At 39.8% G+C, this 21,695-nt stretch overlaps 1 protein-coding gene across 4 annotated transcripts in view; it reads right to left on the reverse strand.

Moving 5' to 3' along the window:
• Nucleotides 1-21,695, reverse strand: part of MEGF10 (multiple EGF like domains 10) — a 367,277-nt gene that overhangs the window by 50,562 nt on the left and 295,020 nt on the right. For all 4 annotated transcript variants that reach the window (XM_049707232.1, XM_033405823.2, XM_049707231.1 and 1 more), the window contains 3 exons: nucleotides 9,671-9,917; nucleotides 7,933-8,053; nucleotides 3,986-4,122 (listed from right to left, as the gene is read on the reverse strand). In XM_049707232.1, coding sequence (XP_049563189.1) covers nucleotides 3,986-4,122; nucleotides 7,933-8,053; nucleotides 9,671-9,917 — 505 coding nt within the window. The remainder of the gene's footprint in view (nucleotides 1-3,985; nucleotides 4,123-7,932; nucleotides 8,054-9,670; nucleotides 9,918-21,695) is intronic.

Below are 21,695 nucleotides of genomic sequence, written 5' to 3' on the forward strand. Positions count from 1 at the left end.
ATGCTAGGCCATCGAAGGCCCCAGTGCAATGATGCCATGACAACCCATCAGCATTAAGAACACTCTTTTAACCCCTTCAGAAGAATTTTTGTGAGGATCTGAAAGCCATGCTCTCACCACTCATACTTGGCTGTGCCGCATGAGATTTCCTCACCACGCTGTCCTCTCAACCGTCCCACAAACCCTACAGCCTATTATGGGGGCATCCCATGATCTGCTCTGCCTGCTTACAAGGTGCCCGTTTTGTTTGTTCTGTTTTCTCTCTGGCTGGAAGGGCCGTCCCCACATCCTGGGTACACTCTGGGCCAGCTGCCTGCGGTGGTACCTGTTTCCCTCTGATCTGACCTCAGTGATCAAGTTTCGCTGACTTCTCAAAACAGGGGAAATGGCAAGTCCCCAGGCCTTTGGGCTGCTTTCCCCACACCTCCTGCCACAGATGGTTCTATAACCACTTATTATTTCCCTTTCACGATGACAAATGTGCTTGTTGTCATTGTGTTGTGTGTGTGTGTGTGTGTGTGTGTGTCTGCATGTGTTAACTCTTGAACCCAGATAGTGAGAGCAGAATTGAAAACAGGAGTCATGTCATCAGTTCATCGGAAAAACAACAGTTATAAAAACAAGTCAAGAAGCAAGTTCCCTCTTCACTTTCCTTCTCTTTCTCTAGCTCTTTGCCAGCTTTGCCTCAAATCTAAAACTCACCTGAAAATTAGCTGTTATCCCCTTTCCCTGTATGTTATGTTCCCTGTATGTTATCCCCTTTCCCTGTATCATGTAAAGATGAGTATAAGCCGGCCTGTATGTTTGTTGATTTTGTGTTTCCTTGAATTTGAGACTTAAATCCCTACAGGGCAAGAAAACCATTATATTTAAATTTTTAGGGTCCAAAAATATTACACAGAACTATTATTTAGGGTTCTGCTTGGTCCCATGCCTCTCCTTTCCTGACTCATCTTTCTAGATTAAGATATTAATGCCACATGGATCCAGAACTCATCTAACAACATCATTTTCCAAAATACAATCATAAACCAGGATGTAGGGCACAAAAACTTTCTGAGTAGCCCAATTACATGTTGTAAAAACCATGTGCTAAAGGTGTCAATACTTCATAACATCAAAAAACTAAGGAAAATATGTAGCTATATTAACAAAAGATGAAAAAGTCTTTAATGAAATTAAACAGATACTACTAACAAAAGTTCCTAATAAAAATAGGAATTAAAAAAAAAAAAAACAGGGCTTCCCTGGTGGCGCAGTGGTTGAGAGTCTGCCTGCCAAAGCAGGGGACACAGGTTCAAGCCCTGGTCTGGGAAGATCCCACATGCCGCAGAGCAACTAGGCCCATGAGCCACAACTACTGAGCCTGCGCGTCTGGAGCGTGTGCTCTACAACAAGAGAGGCCGTGACAGTGAGAGGCCCACGCACCGCGATGAATAGTGGCCCCCACTTGCCGCAACTAAAGCCCTCACACAGAAACGAAGACCCAACACAGCCAAAAATAAAAATAATTAATTAATTAATTAAAAAAAAAAACACTACTCAAGGGGACTTCCCTGGTGGTCCAGTGGTTAAGATTTCACTTTCCAATGCAGGGGGTGCTGGTTCGATCCCTGGTCGGGGAGCTAAGATCCCACATGCCTCGCGGCCAAAAAACCAAAACATAAAACAGAAGCAACATTGTAACAAGTGTAATAAAGATTTTTAAAATGGTCCACATCAAAAAAAATCTTAAAAAAAAACCTACTGAAGCATGAAAAAGACAGTAACAAACATGAAACTATACTGGAGCCATTTCCAATAAAATTAGGAAGAAGACAGGAATTCCCACTATTACCTCTATTTGTCAACATTCATTCAGAGGTTTAAATTAATGCAACAACTCAAGAAAACAAAATAATCATTACAAATCTTGAAAAGAAGAGCCTAACTTGTCTTTATTTGTAGATGATAAAATAACCATAGTATTTGCTAAAAATAACATGAGAATTAACTAAGAAGTTTGGTAGGGTGGCTAAATAAAAACATATTCAAAGGCAAGTTCTTCTTTATCCAGAAATATCTAATTAAAAACTTAAATGGGGGCTTCCCTGGTGGCACAGTGGTTGAGAGTCCGCCTGCCGATGCAGGGAACGTGGGTTCGTGCCCTGGTCCAGGAAGATCCCACATGCCGCAGAGCGGCTAGGCCCGCGAGCCATGGCCGCTGGCTCTGAGCGTCCGGAGCCTGTGCTCCGCAATGGGAGAGGCCACAACAGTGAGAGGCCCACGTACCGCAAAAAAGAAAAAACAAAACAAAACTTAAATGGGATTTTTCAAAAATTACAAAATACTTATCAAAAAATTTAATAAGGAAGTGCAGAGTCTAAGTGTGTGTGGGGGGAAACACCCTACAGTATCTTATTAAAAGTCATAAAATTAGACCAGAATTTTAGAAAGAAAAAAATTAGAGAGGAAGGTTAAAGGAATTCTTAATTCACAGATATCACCAAAAAAATAATGATACCTAGTATCTATATAGCTTCTAGACATCACTTAAATAATCGCTAGTATTTATACAGCTCATAGAAATCATTCCACTACAATAATAGCTAATATCTGCAAGTTTCAGCACTGTTCTAAATGCTTTAATGTACTCATTTAATCCTTATAACAACCCTAGAGGAAAGTACAGTTATTTATTTGAACATTATAGATTAGGATGTTTCCAAGGACACAGGTTCCAAAATCTTTGTTTTTGACTATTATACTCTTCTGCCTCTCAAGCCTCTTTCTCTAATTTTACACACACATCTAGCAAGCTTGGTTATCAAGTCTTCCAGAATGCAACAGATTAAAGAGCTAATTAGAAGCCGTAAAAGCACTCTGGGTAACACTTTACCACCTAACACAAAAAAGGACAAGCAGTGGGTGTAAACACCACGCACCACACGAGCATCACGTGCGACCAGAGAGCCCTGTGAGTCCCACGGGGTCTTACTCTATCAGCACTGCACAATGAAACAACTGCTATTCTTCTTTTTTTTAATCCTTTTTTTTAAACATCTTTATTGGAGTATAATTGCTTTACAATGGTGTGTTAGTTTCTGCTGTACAACAAAGTGAATCAGCTATATGTATACATATATCCTCATATCCCCTCCGTCTTGCATCTCCCTCCCACCCTCTCTATCCCACCCCTCTAGGTGGTCACAAAGCACCGAGCTGATCTCCCTGTGTTATGTGGCTGCTTCCCACTAGCTATCGATTTTACGTTTGGTAGTGTATATATGTCAATGCCACTCTCTCACTTAGTCCCACCTCCTAGAGAAATGGAAATAAAAACAAAAATAAACAAATGGGACCTAATGAAACTTAAAAGCTTTTGCACAGCAAAGGAAACCATAAGCAAGACGAAAAGACAACTCTCAGAATGGGAGAAAATATTTGCAAACGAAGCAACTGACAAAGGATTAATCTCCAAAATACACTGCAGCTCATGCAGTTCAATATCAAATACACTGCAGCTCATGCAGTTCAATATCAAAAAAAACACGACTGCTATTCTTAAGAGTACACAGCATCATAAGAAGGTAACTTTATGCCTGACATACTTTTTAAAGATACCTAAGTACACATCCCATTTTAAAATAAATCTATCCAAAAATCTTTAAAATGTAAAAAGTATTGGTGCTTGAAGTGGCTGTCCTAAACACTTAACTGTATAGAACTCATCCATCATGGGTTCTGACATTTTATTATTTTTTTTAAATAAAATATAATATCTTCAGTTCACCATTGCTGTATCTTCAATTCACCATTGCTGTCTGTGATCCAGTTTCTATGCACTGAGTTGGGAAGGAATCTGTCAAACACACTGATACCTTACAGATGCTTCTTGGATGATTACAGAATAGTCACAGACAAATGGTAGTAAACGTGTTCCCTGGACCCTCCAAGCTCTCCTTTCACACTGTTACAGACAGAGAAGCACAAGGATGTCCCTTACCGTTCCCCTGTGTATCCGGGACTGCAGTGACATTGGCCCGTGGTGGCATCACATGTCCCTCCATTGTGGCACTGACATTCTTGTGAACAGTTCTTTCCAAAGCGACCCTCGGGGCAAGGCTGACCACACACTGTGCCCTGCATTCAAAGAGACTTGGGAAATTAGATGGGCCTCCAGCCAGGGAAGGGCCAAAGGAGAAGGGAGAAAAGAGGGGAAACAAAAAGGGAGGAGGGATATAGGAACAGGGCTGCAACAAGATTAGATAAAGGAGATTTTAGAACACATACACTCTGTTCATCATCTCGAAAGTGTTAGAAATTCTAAATTGACTTCTTTGCTTAGTAAGCCTTAATCTCAAGATATACTCATAGGTGGCAGAATAGTAATCTTAAGAAATACCTATATTAAAAAAATAAAGTTACATCAAATTATTATGGAAACCTAAGGAATTTACAAATCCTCCTAAGTATTCTTCCTTGTGCCTTACATGTACAGTAAGTCAACAATACTTATTGAGCATCCATTATATAAATGACAACATCTGGCCCAAATGGAATATCCAAATGCTTCACCATATGTTCTAGAGAAAATAAACTTCATCACTGGTTTTATTTCTTATAAGGAAGCATAAGAAAAGACTGACATTTTTTGTACCTGAATTAATGATAACGTTGCCTAAGAAATACTTCAGCAGAAATGAACCTATACATTCTATTTCAGAAGAAAATACACTTTTATTTTCAGCAGGTTCAACAAACATTGTTGGGCCAAGATCAATAGGAGAGCCTATTTCCTGGGGAGAAAAATCGAGAGAGTAACTTGGACACATCTCCTCACCCTAGAGGCTGTCTGTCTCGTCAGATACTGTCATATTTATTCCAGTACTATGTGGAGAAGCATAAGATACTTTGCCAATAAGTCACTGAAATATTCCACTACTTTCTACTTCACTCGTCTACATAACTTGGGCTTGTAGCTTATCATCTATTTACTGGAGTTACTGTTTCAGCAAACAACATATCCCAAGTAACAGGAATTTTTACAATGTTTTTAAATGTTGGAAGCTGTTGCTTTGTCCTCCTTCTCTATAAAAAAGACAGACTGTGGGCACCCTGATATTGGAGGCTAGCGAACACCAGATGGTTTTGTAAATGTTTATTCTGGGTAGTGTAAGAAAATACATTTCCTCTAACTCCTGGCTATCTACAAAGGCAGTTGGTGTGCTAATTAAGTCTCCTCTGGTGGTTTCTAGTTATCTACCAATGAGGAAAGTTCTTCCAGAATCTTGGAACTGAAAAAGCCTTTGAGAGGTGATTCAAATCAATACTTAACTGAGAATCATCTATGTGCCAGGCATCGTGCTAAGCTCTGAGAATCAAAGATAAAGTCACAACCTTTAATTAGCTCATAACATGGTGAGGGGGAAAGATGTAAAAATAGCTCTGACCCCTCCATTCTAGCACAACATATTAACATGACTAAAGTAATAACATGCCTAGGGTTAATCCATGATAAGCAGGGGTTCTGGTGAAAATTCTCACTCTCTCAGGGACTAACTACTCACATTTTGTAATGGTCCCACATAAGCTTCAGAGATGCTGTTGAAATATTATTTATAAATAAGGATTAATGTCCTACTTAAAGCTATTTGCTCACATTATTCCTATTAGTTGAAATACATACATGTGTATGTGTGACAGGAATATATATTCATCATGAAAAGTACCTAGGATGATTGCACAAAGAAAATGTTGTAAAGAGAAGTGTAAGTTGGAAGCTCAGCTATGCACATAAAAAAATGACCTGAAACATTCAGTAAGAAACATCTATCAAGGTAGGGGCCCCAGAGTATTGGGAAGGCTCCACTGGGCTGATGGAGAGGGCCATCTGCCCACCTACTGGGACTCACGGTCCAAGCTTGTGGTTACCACTATCCCACATCATGACCACCCCAACACAGAAGAAGAACAAAGCTTCAATCTCAAGATGAGGCAACTCTACAGACAATGTCTACACAAAAATCCTAGGAGTAACATGCCTATAGCTCCTCATTCAAAGAACACAGAGCTCCCTGGACACTCTGCTATCCCAGCAAAATCCATCCCTTGCCAAGGACCAAGCAATGACCAGTGTTGGCAAAAGGTTGAATACAAGAAATAAAAGAAGAGAAGGAGTCAAAGATAATTCAGCATTTCTACCTTGGGCAACTAAAAAAGAAGTGTTGGTTTTAATGAGGATAAAAAAGGTAAAAAAGGAATTGCGGTACAACAAAGGATTAGGGGTACAACAAATTTGGTTCTATGACCACTGACTTTGACGGGCCTGCTTCCAGCTCAGTAGTACTTCAATAGCTCCCCTGTTCACCTCACCACGAGGCATCAATAAAAGGCCCCCTTGCACTGACTCCATTGCTTCATAGAGTTTCCCCAGGCTCTGCTTCCTTGTCTTGCCCACTTACCATTTCCAGCTCTTGCCTTGGTTCTGATATTTCTTTTCCACTTGTCCCAGTGGTTTTAACATCTTGAACTCAACCTTACTTCCCGTGATTCTCACCAGGAAGTGGACTCCAGGTCTCCTTTGCTCCATGCCTACAACAAGGGCAATCCCAAACCAGTCCCATCCCATGTCTGGCTCCTAAGGCAGACACATCAAATACACATCTGTGGTCAAGTGAGGGAAAGTCAAGGTTTGGGAAAATCAGCAGATGATTGTTAAAGCCATGGATCCTAATGAGCTTTCCAGAAAAGATTTATAGTGACAAAAGAGAAAGGTAAGACTGGAACCAAGGAAATACTGTAAGAAAGCAGTATGTAAAAGAAGGGGGATTAGGAAAAGAGATTTTTAGTAAGAGAGGTAGGACAGAGGATTATCAAAAACTGGAGGAAAAAGAGATTAGGAAAGGGAGGTAGATGAGCAACAGAGTCAAAAGCTTTGGAGAAGTGAAGTGGAATGAGAAGAGAGGAGTTGCTACTTGATTTGGCAATTAAGTCACTTGAACCCCTGCAAGAACAGCTTCACTACAGTTCATGGAGATGGAAGGTAATCATCAAGTAAATTGTTCTTTTATTTTCTGTATGTTAACGAAGGAAATAGACATTGGTCATTCACTCTTCTGCCTTCAAGCAGACTTATACACAAACCGACTTAGAGAAATATGAACCAATGTTATTTCCTGATTTCAGAGTAATCTACTTAGTAAACCAGCTTTGACATTTTTTATTCCACATAACATTAAGCCTGTGAGACACTACATAAAGAGTAATGAGAAGGCCACGCACCACAACGAAGAGTAGCCCCCGCTCGCCGCAACTAGCGAAAGCCTGCACACAGCAACAAAGACCCAACGCAGCCAAAAAGAGTAAATGAATAAATAATAAAAATAAATTAATTATTAAGAAAAGACAGAGCATCACAGTCAAAGTTTGGGAAGTGTGGTGAGATATAGCTTCCTCCTAAAGTATCATACTATAACCTCTGAGAAGTTCTGCAATACTTGGAAAACCCAGCTTTCCTCAATGTGTCTCGAGATTCATAAGACTGAATAACTTTTTCACATAACACTTAACCTGTTGAGAATAATGTTCCCAAGAATAATAATGATCCATAGAGCATAATTATGAAAATGCTTATTTAAATAGTTGCAGGGTTTGACAGCTCTTGCTGTCATGTGTAAGGCAAGATATTTCCCTTTTATATCCTGAGGGGAAATGCAGAACACATGGCCTACTATCTTTTCCATGAGGACCCTTAATACACTTCAAGTTCAGGATTTAATCACCTTCTGCCTTCTCTGGACTGAAAAATTCCAGCTTTGAAATGATCAGGTATTTCCAATTTTGGAATCTTTAACCATCAACGTAACTTTCTTTTGTATCAAAGTCCTCCACATGCGTTTTCACTTGAGTATCCTGGAACAGGGTGCTTTGGAAGGGTGGAAGTGAGCTTACCAGCCAGCCAGAAGGACACGAGCATTCTCCAGTGACGTGATGACATACACCTCCATTTTGGCAGGGGCATCTCTGCTCACACTGTGGCCCGTGCTTGCCAGGGGGACAAAGATCCTCACAGCTGAGGGATTAACATGTGACAAAGCACACCATGATTTACCCAACCACACAACCCTTAGGTTCACAGACACAGCAGCACCCACAGCCCTAAAATAGACCAGATTTCTCTGTCCAGTATTGTTCGTTTCATTAACATCAAGGGCATCAATCATATTGGCTGGAAGGGTCTTTGAGGGGTCACCTAGTCCTTCCCTTTGTTTGGGGATATCTTCTGAGTGATTAGCTTTTTTGATTGGGGGGGTGGGGGATGATGCTAGGCTTGTGGGATCTTAGTTCCCTGACCAGGGATTGAACACAGGCCCTCGGCAGTAAGAGCATGGAGTCCTAACCACTGGACCACCAAGGAATTCCCATGTTTTGGGATATTTTCTAATGAAACCATTTCAATTTGAGGAGAATCTGTCCTATCAGAGAGCACCAAGGATGACTCTCGTGGGCCACACGCTCCCTGGTGACAGGTACTTTCCATGTAACTTTTATAAAGCTCATGGGTTACACTGGAAGTCTATTTGGTGTGTTTGTGCTAACCTCAAAGGAGACTGAAACGTCTACACATCACCCCATTAGTGTACAAAATCTTCATAACCAATTTTCAGCGTTCTCTTCTTCAGAATGACAAGCCCCCATCCCATATTGTATGAATACACCTTCTTCCCTAAGCCTTTAATTGTATTTTTTACCCTCCTGTAAAATTGCTGCAAGTTTCCCAAAGCCCTATGCAACTGTGGCCTTGATAAAAACCCATAAAAGCAATATTAACAATTAAATAGTCTGAGATGATCATCCATGCTTCTGAAAATCAGGGCTTTCTTGGCTAATGCAATTCTTTCCTTAGCTCTACTTGCATAGCCCTAACACTGTCAGCAGGAAGTATTTACCAAGTCAGCCACATTTTTTTCAAGTTCTAATTCTGTGACTTACAAGTGTAATTTTCTCATTAAGGGAAGAAAATTGTTTTATCTCCTACTTTTTTTTTGGCAAATTCTGCCTCTTAGTCTGTTTGCTAATACAAGCAAACCGCAGAATGCCCTTCCCACAAAATAAAGTAGTAGAGATTAAGTAACTGCTTTAGTGTTCCCCAGAAAGAATTAAACTATCTGTGTGCACATATCCTGCACAGATGTGATATATGTACTTTCGTATTCACAAAGCAACATACATATCTATGGGCATTAAATAACCCAGCTAACCTTTCATCATGGACTATTTCTGACATCTTTCACCTTCCTTCTTCTCTAAGGCACTGAACCCACCCAGCTTTATCCAGCTAATTAACAGAGCAGAACAACGTGGATCACTAACAGCCGGCAGTGTAATGAATGCAATTGAGGGAGTATCAAAGTGGAACCCAAATCTGCCCCAACAACCCCCAATACTGCCATTCAGCACAGCATCCTGGCCCTCTCTGCCTCTGCTCTGCCAAAAGAAGGCATGGAAGCTGGCTCTGAGGCTCTGGCTGGGCTCTGATGCTCTACAGCAAACAGCATCTGGGCCTGGGGTCCTATTCCCTCAGTAACTCTTCAGGCAGCAATAGAAACAGAAGCGCAGGAATATACCAGCAGCATGAACAGAGAGGGTGGGTGGGCTCTGCTATGCTGCTCAGCAGCAAGTCACTTACAAGGCTCCAGTGTAGCCGGGTGGGCAGCGGCACTCCCCCGTGACGTGATCGCAGGTAGCTCCGTTCTGGCACTGGCATCTCTGGTGACAGTCGTTACCATACGTGCCTTGCTCACAGCGCTCCTCGCAGCGCCAGCCCCGGAAGCCCGCAGCGCAGTGGCAAGCCCCCGTGATGGGGTTGCACAGAGCCCCGTTTTTGCACTGGCACCGGCTGCTGCAGTGAGGCCCCCAGTGATCACCATCGCAGGCTGAGGTTGGGGAAAGAAACGGTGGAGGGCATCAGAGTACAGGTGTGGGTAATGGCAAGCTCTTTAGAAGCAGCTTTCCTCTCCCTTTGGAGAGAGTGGATTGATGATCCCTTCATCACCATTCCTCAACAGAGCAGCAGGGCTCGGGCACACATCCATGGCAATATTTCACTGGTGCTCTGCAGTGGACCACTTCCTATCACTCCGCTGCTAAAGCATTGCTATACTGTTCAACTCCATGCCTGTGCTCAGCCTATTCCCTGCACCTGGAATGTTGCGTTTGATGTGGCCAGAGTCATTGGCTAGGGGAGGGTGTGAGCAGTTGTAGGGAGAGAGGAGGCTGGCTAGGCAGATGGGAATGGTCAGCTTATGCAGGGGTTTTTATGCACACCAAGAGGTTTGGATTGCATCTGGTGGACAAGGGATTGGTAGTAAAGGATTTTAAGCACTGAGGGACAATGGAGATTTGCCTTCTAGTAAGATCAGTGGGCTACAGCATGAGGAGGGCAGGAAGCAGCTGACAAGGAGAGGCGGGAGTTGGGGCAAGAAGCATAGTACTCAGGGGATCAGTGAGGGGGCCTCGCCTCAGGCAATGACGAGAGGGACAGAGAGGCAACCCGCAGGCAGTCCACTGAGGAGTGGGCTGGCCTTGCTACAGGTACGCGCCGAGCTCTCGAAAAGGAAACTGCTGCTGTGCTTTCAAAGTAATCAATCAAAATACATGTGATTGGGAGGTAACCAGAAAAGGTAGGGAAAAAATTGACTAAATGTTTAACGTCACTGACTTTAAAATACAACAAACCTGAAACTGATATGGACAGCAAATAAAAAGATAAGAGGTACATGAAACCAGGTAATACAAAGGCAGAAAAAAGCATTTAAAAGACATATTTTGTTTTTAACAGCTTTATTGGAGTATAATTGCTTTACAATGGTGTGTTAGTTTCTGCTTTATAACAAAGTGAATCAGCTATGCATATACATATATCCTCATATCTCCTCCCTCTTGCATCTCCCTCCCACCCCCCCATCCCACCCCTCTAGGTGGTCGCAAAGCACTGAGCTGATCTCCCTGTGCTATGCAGCTGCTTCCCACTAACTATTTTACATTTGGTAGTGTATATATATCCATGCCACTCTCTCACTTCGTCCCAGCTTACCCTTCCCCCTCCCCGTGTCTTCAAGTCCAATGTCTATGTCTGTGTCTTTATTCCTGTCCTGCCCCAGGTTCTTCAGAACCATATATTTTTTTAGATTCCATATATATGTGTTAGCATACGGTATTTGTTTTTCTCTTTCTGACTTACTTCACTCTGTATGACGGACTCTAGGTCCATCCACCTCACTACAAATAACTCAATTTTGTTTCTTTTATGGCTGAGTAATATTCCATTGTATATATGTGCCACATCTTCTTTATCCATTCATCTGTTGATGGACACTTAGGTTGCTTCCATGCCCTGGCTATTGTAAATAGAGCTGCAATGAACATTGTGGTACATGACTCTTTCTGAATTATGGTTTCCTGAGGGTATATGCCCAGTAGTGGGATTGCTGGGTCATATGGTAGTTCTTTTTTTAGTTTTTTAAGGAACCTCCATACTGTTCTCCATAGTGGCTGTATCAATTTACATTCCCACCAACAGTGCAAGAGGGTTCCCTTTTCTCCACACCCTCTCCAGCATTTAATGTTTGTAGAGTTTTTTGATGATGGCCATTCTGACTGGTGTGAGGTGATATCTCATTGTAGTTTTGATCTGCACTTCTCTAATAATTAGTGATGTTGAGCATCCTTTCATGTGTTTGTTGGCAGTCTGTATATCTTCTTTGGAGAAATGTGTATTTAGGTCTTCTGGCCGTGTTTGGATTGGATTGTTTGTTTTTTTGATATTGAGCTGCATGTAAATTTTGGAGATTAATCCCTTGTCAGTTGCTTCATTTGCAAATATTTTCTCCCATTCTGAGGTTTGTCTTTTTGTCTTGTTTATGGTTTCCTTTGCTGTGCAAAGCTTTTAAGTTTCATTAGGTCCCATTTGTTTATTTTCATTTCCATTTCTCTAGGAGGTGGGTCTAAAAGGATCTTGCTGTGATTTATGTCATAGAATGTTCTGCCTATGTCTTCCTCTCAGAGTTTTAGAGTGTCTGGCCTTACATTTAGGTCTTTAATCCATTTTGAGTTTATTTTTGTGTATGGTGTTAGGGAGTGTTCTAATTTCATTCTTTTACATGTGGCCATCCAGTTTTCCCAACACCACTTATTGAAGAGGCTGTCTTTTCTCCATTGTATATTCTTGCCTCCTTTATCAAAAATAAGGTGACCATAGGTGCATTGGTTTATCTCTGGGCTTTCTATCCTATTCCATTCATCTATATTTCTGTTTTTGTGCCAGTACCATACTGTTTTGATAGTTTTGTAGTATAGTGTGAAGTCCGGGAGCCTGATTCCTCCGGCTCCATTTTTCTTTCTCAAGATTGCTTTGGCTATTCAGGATCTTTTGTGTTTCCATACAAATTGTGAAATTTTTTGTTCTAGTTCTATGAAAAATGCCAGTGGTAGTTTCATAGGGATTGCATTGAATTTGTAGATTGCTTTGGGTAGTATAGTCATTTTCACAATGTTGATTCTTCCAATCCAAGAACATGGTATATCTCTCCACCTGTTTGTATCGTCTTTAATTTCTTATATCAGTGTCTTATAGTTTTCTGCATTCAGGTATTTTGTCTCCTTAGGTAGGTTTATTCCTAGGTATTTTATTCTTTTTGTTGCAATGGTAAATGGGAGTGTTCCCTTAATTTCTCTTTCACATTTTTCATCATTAGTGTATAGGAATGCAAGAGATTTCTGTGCATTAATTTTGTATCCTGCTACTTTACCAGATTCATTGATTAGCTCTAGTAGTTTTCTGGTAGCATCTTTAGGATTCTGTATGTATAGTATCATATCATCTGCAAAGAGTGACAGCTTTACTTCTTCTTTTCCGATTTGGATTCCTTTTATTTCTTCTTCTTCTCTAATTGCTGTGGCTAAAACTTCCAAAACTATGTTGAATAATAGTGGTGAGAGTGGACAACCTTGTCTTGCTCCTGATCTTAGAGGAAATGGTTTCAGTTTTTCACCATTGAGAATGATGTTGGCTGTGGGTTTGTCATATATGGCCTTTATTTTGTTGAGGTAAGTTCCCTCTATGCCTACTTTCGGGAGGGTTTTTATCATAAATTGGTGTTGAATTTTGTCTAAAGCTTTTTCTGCATCTGTTGAGATGACCATATGGTTTTTATTCTTCGATTTGTTAATATGGTGTGTCACATTGATTGATTTGCATATATTGAAGAATCCTTGCATTCCTGGGATAAACCCCACTTGACGATGGTGTATGATCCTTTTAATGTGCTGTTGGATTCTGTTTGCTACTACTTTGTTGAGGATTTTTGCATCTATGTTCATCCGTGATATTGGACTGTAGTTTTCTTTCTTTTTGACATCTTTGTCTGGTTTTGGTATCAGGGTGATGGTGGCCTCGTAGAATGAGTTTGGGAGTGTTCCTCCCTCTGTTATATTTTGGTAGAATTTGAGAAGGATAGGTATTAGCTCTTCTCTAAATGTTTGATAGAATTCACCTGTGAAGCCATCTGGTCCTGGGCTAAAAGTCAGATTTTAAAATGCAGTTCCAAAGGAAAGGAAGAATGGCCATGATTCAAGTCAATGAGCAGGAAAAAGAGAGCAGAGAAGGAAAAAACCTCAATTGCAAACATTCTAAAATTTATGAAGGGTGACAATAAGCAAAGCCTACTCTCAATATGCATTGCCTAGGCAGCGGTGCACTTATTAATTAGACGCTATAAAAGTCACTAGGGAGGAAGCACCCTGCCTAGAGCTCCTAGGATAAATTGCTTTTATGATAAAAAGAAAGTGTCATTTCATAAAACTTTTGTAACGTCAACAGATCTGGAATAAACTATTGAAAAAAACAAAACTAGGCACACAGCAAACAACTTATTAGACTATTAGACGTGCAGGATTTATCTTACATTATTAGAACCTACCTTTCATTTCATAATTTCAAAAGGTTTAAATGAATAATTCTGTTTTTAATCAGTATGGCTTTGGTCTCATTAGTACTTTAATAAACATACTTTCACACAATTAAAAGCAGTGGAAGAGAATTATCGAACCTAAAGCAGATCAAGAAAGCAATTACTGAAGAACTCACAATATTCTTTCACAAAATAAGATTAAGTGGTAGTTCCAAGATGATATTTCAGCCTAATTGTTATTCATATGAGTAGCATCTTTTATTGCCTATGGATATGGACAAAGTTGTGTTTTTTTTTTCAATTTTAATTCTTTCAATCTAAGATTTATTCTTAAAAAAAAAAAATTACATGGTATGTTCCTTTAAGACCTCTCAGCTATCCCAGTTGGAGAAGAATCTGTCCTGTTTTGAAGGTCCCCCAAGGTAAATTACATAGTCCTTTGTAACTTGTTCCCTGGTTCATCAATCCTAAGAGTACGGAAAATCTTCATTCCATGTAATCCAAATCCATTATCCTATAACTTGATCCCCCCCTCCTCTTAACAGCATAGTCAATCCTGTACATCACTGTTCCCTATATTGTAAATGATTTTATTCCTTAAACATGAATACATCCTTGACACTGCTCTTTGTTATACTAAATACTACAACCTCAATACTTTTATGTATTTTTTAAAAGTTTATTCAATTTCACTCATTTTCTTTGCTGAATCCTCTCCAGAATGTCCACGTCCCTCTCAACTTCCGGGAGCCTCAGGTGCTAAATTAAAGATCCATTATTCCTTATGTATAATGGGGGATTAATTGATTGACTCAGAACAACAATGTAGGTAATAAAATTACCTTGATAAGGATATCAAGATCATGTCAAAAGCATTAAAAAAAAAAAATCACGATGACTTAGAGTTCTTTTCCCTCACTGTGATATTGGGGTAAGAGTGGGCTGGAGCACATATGTTTTATAGAATATATTTTACAACAAGAGGAGAGTGGTAGGAAGAATTCAAGCATTGAGGGGATAGAACTGGTCTCTCCTCTCCTTCATAACCCATTTATTTGTACATCCCATTCAACAGCTTCTCTCCCAGCAGAGCAGTCAGGCACAGATCAGTTCTATTTTCTCAGGATTAGATAAAAACAAAACCAAAAAAAACCCTTAAGATATTTCCTCATGGTAGAAACAAGTTTATAGCAGACATTGATAACTATCAGCATTAAAGAAAGGGTTTCAGGCTTTTAAAGAAATATTATCGTGCCGACATGGTTAATTTCCTGCCTATATCTAAGCACTGTGGCATGCTTTGAAGTGACAGCTTCTCCCCTTGGGGTTTTATTTCTCTAAAAAGCCACTGATACATGGGCCTCACAATGTGAATACTAAGCACCAACATGGACTCTACTGGGAAGAAAATCCACATACAGAAGTCTACAGACAAATAGACAGGAAGTAGGACAAGTAAGATACAGAAGCCTGGCTTGAATGTAGCCATCAATGTGACTTCCTTTCCTTTCTTCATTTGTCATATTTAACTGCTTCAACATACCCACTTTTAAATGTATACTAGTGAGTTACACAGTTTATCGCACAAAAGCCAGCTTTCTTCCCTGATTACTACAAATACAAGAGTATGTTGACTGTCTAGTACAAGAGGGAGAATTTGTTCCTTATGTTTAGTGCCAAGCTTGGCCAATTATCCTGAATTCAAGTACTGTATTTAGAAAGACAGTTTGGAGAGAGTCTGAACTCAAATCATCTGACATCTTTTAGTTAACACCTCACTCAAATTTCAAGGGGCAAGTATTTCACTCCTCAAGAAAAAGGGACTGGGTTGTCTCCCACAGACAACTTTTTTAAAAAATGTAATATCTATAACTGAATCACTGTGCTATAAAGCAGAAATTAACACAACATTGTAAATCAACTATACTTCAATAAAATAAAATATTTTTAATGTAGTTAACATGGAAATAACTTGAATATCCTAATAGGAAAAGGTAAATGAACAAAATTTTGTTTCAGATTAAATTGAAAAGAACCCAGATGCTAATAAGGAAGCGATGTCTCCTTTTCAGCTTCTGGTTTCAGTTCTTATTGTGCGAACAGCTAGAAATGGGCTATCAGATGCCATGTGCCCAGAATCATGCAGATGTTTCAGGAGACAGCTTAACGAGGGTCTCAGCACAGACAGCTTGCTCTAAGAAGCTCTCATAATAAGTTGGAAATAAAAGGGATTTTAAACTACTGTGTAATGTCAGGAGTATACAGACCATGCTACAGCTCTTAGGGACAGCTTAGCAGAGCACTGGCTCCTCTCAAGACAATGGACTCACCCTGGAGCTCTAATGGCTGTAACTTCCAATGACATCTGTAACCACAGGTTATGTTCAGGGGCTGGGGGCTGAAATTCACTCAAGTGATATCTCTTAAGTACCTGCCTTGTGCCAGCCATGGTACCAGGCCTTGACTTCAAACAAGAACAGTAAAGCTCATGCTTCTACAAGCTTATAGTTTAATGGCAAGTTGTCAAGTTACTAGGCAAGAGAATAACCTGTGACAGGTAGTGAGGTAAGGATATGGACTGGGTACAACGGAAAGCACAGGGATGACACTTAACCAATGTTGGTGAGTCGGGAAAGCCTTCCCTGGTAAAATGATGTCTAAGCGAAGACCTAAAGGCAGAGGATGCCATATTTAAGTAAAGGGCAGAGGATTTGTACATGGGAAAAAGGGGCACTGCAAGGAGAGGGAGGTTGCAGGGGGTGTTACATTCAGAAAAATGATACATGCAGTGGCCAAAAGGCTTTTACATGACAAACATCCATGAATGCCCTCTTGGGCTTCTACACTATTGTATCATGGCCACTGTCATCTTTCTTAGCTGTGTGCACAACAAAAAGAAGTATAGAAATAAGCAGAGAAGAAGAGATATTAGACATGTCCTCTCCCTCCATCCGTCCTCCCCAGCCTGCCAAGCTCAGCTCAGAAACCTCTGTGCCTCAGGTACATTTTACAACCCAATCTGAGATGCTCTCTGAAAAAGGCAATATATATTTTCCATGACACTCACTTTGCACTTAGATCACAGTTTTTATATATGTTTGCCTTGTCTCATATCTCTCAAATAAAATTGAATTTCATAGGTGTTAAGACACACGGACACCCTTCTAGATCTTAGCAGTTATCAACAGAAGGTTTCATACAGTCATGTCCTGGCAGTCACCTGGCTGACAATGATGGTGAGAGGCATTCTTATTCAGAGATATTAAGCTGTGAAAAACTGTGCAACTGAGTCATGAAGTAGTGTAATAATAATGAGGAGACTGATACTTACAGTGAGGATGATTATCTCTCCCTTTTTTGGGAAAATCAGCATGCTTATGCACTATTATGGGATAGCAGATACCACATCTAGTTTAGAGATTAGTCTGGGAAAGTGTATCAAAAGCCCTTTACTCATAAATTCATCTTTGGGGATTTTTCTAAGAGAAACAAACATAAGTGTGTAAAGACAATTAGTAATACTTACATTGTGCCCACAGACGTTGTTCTAAGCACCTGAAATAGATGAATGACCACAGTGTCCCTATGAAGCAGGGACTACAGTTACCCCTATTTTATAGAAGAAGAAACTGAGATCCAGGTGACGTGCTTAAAGTTACACAGGCAAAGAGGGGTGAAGAACAGACCTCCCATCTTCAGTTTGGATTCTAAACCACTCTATTCTACCCCTGCCCAAGCTTTAAAGGATGCTTATAACAGCACTGTTTATAACAACAAAAAAATTAGAAACAACCTAATTTTCTAGCACTGGTGAAAGGACTGGTGAAAAAAATGTTGGTATAATCATACAATGGAATACCATGCATCAATTAAAAGTGATATTATAGAAGAATATTTAATGAACTTGAAAGATGTTTACAATATTGTAACTGTAAAAAGTAGATTAAAAATATGTAGCAAATGATCCAATTTTAGCAACAGATTAGAATAAACTAGATGAAATTGTCATTAACTTAGGTCAAAAATGGCTTAATATCAGCAACTGTATATGGTTGAACCTAATATGTGGGGAAGGGAGGAGAAGAGGGAGAATGAGAAAGACACAGAGACAGAGAGACAGATATTGAAACACTCTGTGGGCCAATGGGACCACTGGGTAACTCTGGGTCTTAAGACTGTGCGTGATTTTTTTTTTATTCATTTAGATTAAATAGATTTTCTAAATTTTCTGCAATTGAATGTATCCTTTTGGCAGGAGGAGAAAAGCAAGCAAAAATTTACATTTTTAAATAGTTCAATCTGCTGAGCATTTATACTGTGCTATGTTCTGTGCTCCACGCTTTACACACCTCTCTCCAGTCCTCACAGCACTGACAAGGTGGGTGTCATTATCACCTTCAGCACATGGAGGATATTTAGGATGAAAACATGTAGGTAAAATGTCCAAAAACACCAGACTGTGGTGTCAGTATTTAAACCCAATGTTGTCTGCAAACAAAAGTCCAAGCACTTTTCACAAGTCCATTCTGCTCCTGAAGTAGTGAAATCACGTATTTTGGTTAAACATAATATCCCACAATTATGTTTTTCATCTAATATGATCCATTAAGGCGGAGCAACCAACGATAAGACCTTTCACTGAGCGAGCCTATGGGGTCAGCCAGTGACTCAATATTCAGGGGCACTGAAAATAGGAAATTATCTCAGTAGTGAGAACATAGGGCGTTTCTCAAAGAGAAAATAAAATTAAGGAGATGGTTAAATCTGAAGAGCTTCTGTAAGTTGAAAATGATTCTATGCAAACAGAAAGGGCAGTGAACTCACTGTGAAAACAGTACTGATGCTATTAGCTGGCCTGCTAAGGAGTACTCTAACCTGAAAACTAGGCCTGTATAGTACCTGACACATGGCTGGCTCTCAAGATACATGTGGTGAGTGAATGAAAGTGATTGTGCATGCAGAGCAGGATAACTAACTTGGACAAGCAGAGAAACCTTAAAACCATCATCACAAATCTAGGTACACCCTCCTCTCCTAATTCACTTCAAGCAGTCCAGTTTTCCACGCAAAGGACAGGGAGAGAGAGAATAGGTTCCAAGATACACTGAGTTTTGAACCTGTGTCAGCATTATGCAGCTACTTTATTTTAATCTCACAATAACTCGGTAAGATGGGTATAATTACTCCAACATTTCATGTGAAAAATGGACTCAGATGATAATTTGCTCAGTCACTTAGCATTCAGGTGGCAAAAGCAAGGGTTCAACCCAAGCCCATCAATGCTTCCATATCTGTGCTCTTCCACACACCCTGTGGACCATCCCAAGTGAGCAACGCTCATCAATTACCAGATCTGATATCAGGGCTCATTACTGGCCTGCTTTTCAAAGGGGAACCTTCTAGGACAAAAGTGTCACGGGTATTTGAGAAGTAATACTTGTTTGCCTAAAATGAGAGTTCCCAGGCTTCAAAGTGTTAGTAGCAGGTTCATCAGAATGGTTTGATAAGAAATGTTCCAACATGTCCATAGCCATGCATGTATTGACAAAAACAAGGCATTAGGAAAAATCTTTGAACAAATGAGAGATGGTTTAGTAAATCTCTTGTTTTTGTGTAGACCAAGAATAAAGAAAGGAGAACAATTAGAGATACAGAGAAATGCCAAATGGACAGATACTCCAGAGGAAAGAACAAGGGCACATGAATACATTGACTCATCCAAAGGACTCCCACAGCAGAAAAAAAAAAAAAAAGGATGAAATCATTTTTCCCTTAGAGAAAGAAGTGATGGTTACCATCAAATTCACCTTGTTACAAAATTCATCAATCACTAGCTGGCTCAAGAAATGGGTACAATCACTTAGCATTAGACAGGCCTGGACCTTAGCAGGAACACTGCAACTTCATAGGAATGGAAGCTTGAGCAAGTCCCTGACCTTTATTATACTTAATTTTCTTTTGGTAAAATGGGGATGGTGAAATGTACTAATTACATCAAAAGTACTTGTTGCTATGTGTGACACAGCACAGATCTGGTAGCAGCAGAAATTTTATTCCCTGGTTGGCACAGTGGAGCGTCCCACCCCTAGAAAAACATCCTCCAGCTGTATATGAGGCTGGAATAACAGGCCTGTCGGTGGTTTTCATTATTTGTTTGTCTTGCATGAATCATTCATGCCAAAAAGGACAACTTGGTTCTCACAATGTGAATTCCAAAAACAAATTGCCCAGTAACTCCATAAAGTAAAAACAAGCCCTGGTGTATCACCCTTTTCATCCATTTTTATAAAGCCAATTGGAAAAAGCTCAGACCTGGGATGAAAACCAGCGTTAATTTACATCCTATTCTTAATTGTCAATTAAAAACTGGATTTAGAAATTGCTCACTTGCTGACGATTAACGTGTTCAGAGGTGTAGGCTCATACTTGGAGCCCAGAAATATAAAAGGAGAAACTTAGAAACAAACATGTGAACTTCTTAATAATCCTCCCCTTAGCATAAAGAAGTAGATGGTCATAAATAAAATCTAAAGAATCCTGCCATATTAGAAGGCATCAATTCCAGGACTTGATTTTTCCCCAGCTTATCTACACCCACCAAGACCACAGAAACAGCCTTGAAACACAGTTTGAAGTATAAGATGCTTTTTTTAAAGCAACTGGTTCTGAATTATAGCGAAAAACAAAAGGGCCCAATTCTGTGTGCTTGTGTTTGGTATAAAGAAACCTTTAGATGAACTGAATAGTCCGTTTTTTTTGTTTTTGTTTTACCTTGGTTTAACACCTCTGGGATCAAAGAGGTAAAACTGTAGAACTATATGGGTTTCAAGAACTTTGTGAATACATCTCTACCAGATAACTTACAACGGGATAGTGTGTTGAATCTTGGAACTCATGTTTATTATAGGGAAAGTGGCATCAGTTTATAATACATAACTACCCTCACCAGAGTTGCTGTTTAAAGGAACTAAGACTGTAAGTGCCCTTAACATCTAAATGTCAAGCATCTATTAGGTTACATCAGTCAGCTATACGGACTTAAAAATATATTTTTACATGGAGTTTCACCGTGATGTTCTCCATTGACTTTAAATATAGGAAAATCTGTGATTATGAGAGAATTTAATAGGAAAGAAAATTCAGCCCTTCATATTCTCATATATAGACAAAGCACAAATAAGTCACTTTCAAGAAAATATCTCTACAGAGTGCTGTGGGTTTCAAAAGAGACCAAAATAATTTTCTGCTGTCTCAAAGGATAGAAAAACATGATTCTTCCTGAAATATACACATTTTCTTCCCAAGCCTTGGTTCCCTCAGGGTCTTTTATCTCCCTGTGATTTCATTCCTTGTGCCTCAGGCTAACAAGGCTATGGTGTGTCATTCCCTTTGTTAATGTAGAAGAAAAGATCCTCATTCAAAACATCAAGTGCTTTAAAAATAAAACAAGTTTGTAAAGCTTCTCCATCCATGAAGAAGAACAATAAAAATGTATTTTCCAGATCCACTGAAAGCACTAAAACCTCATGTCCTTCACATGTCAAAAAGCCGGCTGGAGAGCTGACAGAGTGCCAGCAGTCACTATGGACAACCACCCAGTGCCGTTTATATTAATATTATTCAGTGGCCGAGAGAGAGAACCTTTATTCTTCTTCTTTAAAAAATGTTTATTAAATGAATTTTCGAAGCATGAACTGTCATTTTATAACATCAGTGCATGCTTATCCCAAATTATGAACCAGA

This window comes from Orcinus orca, chromosome 3 (assembly GCF_937001465.1).
Source record: "Orcinus orca chromosome 3, mOrcOrc1.1, whole genome shotgun sequence".
NCBI lineage: Eukaryota > Metazoa > Chordata > Mammalia > Artiodactyla > Delphinidae > Orcinus > Orcinus orca.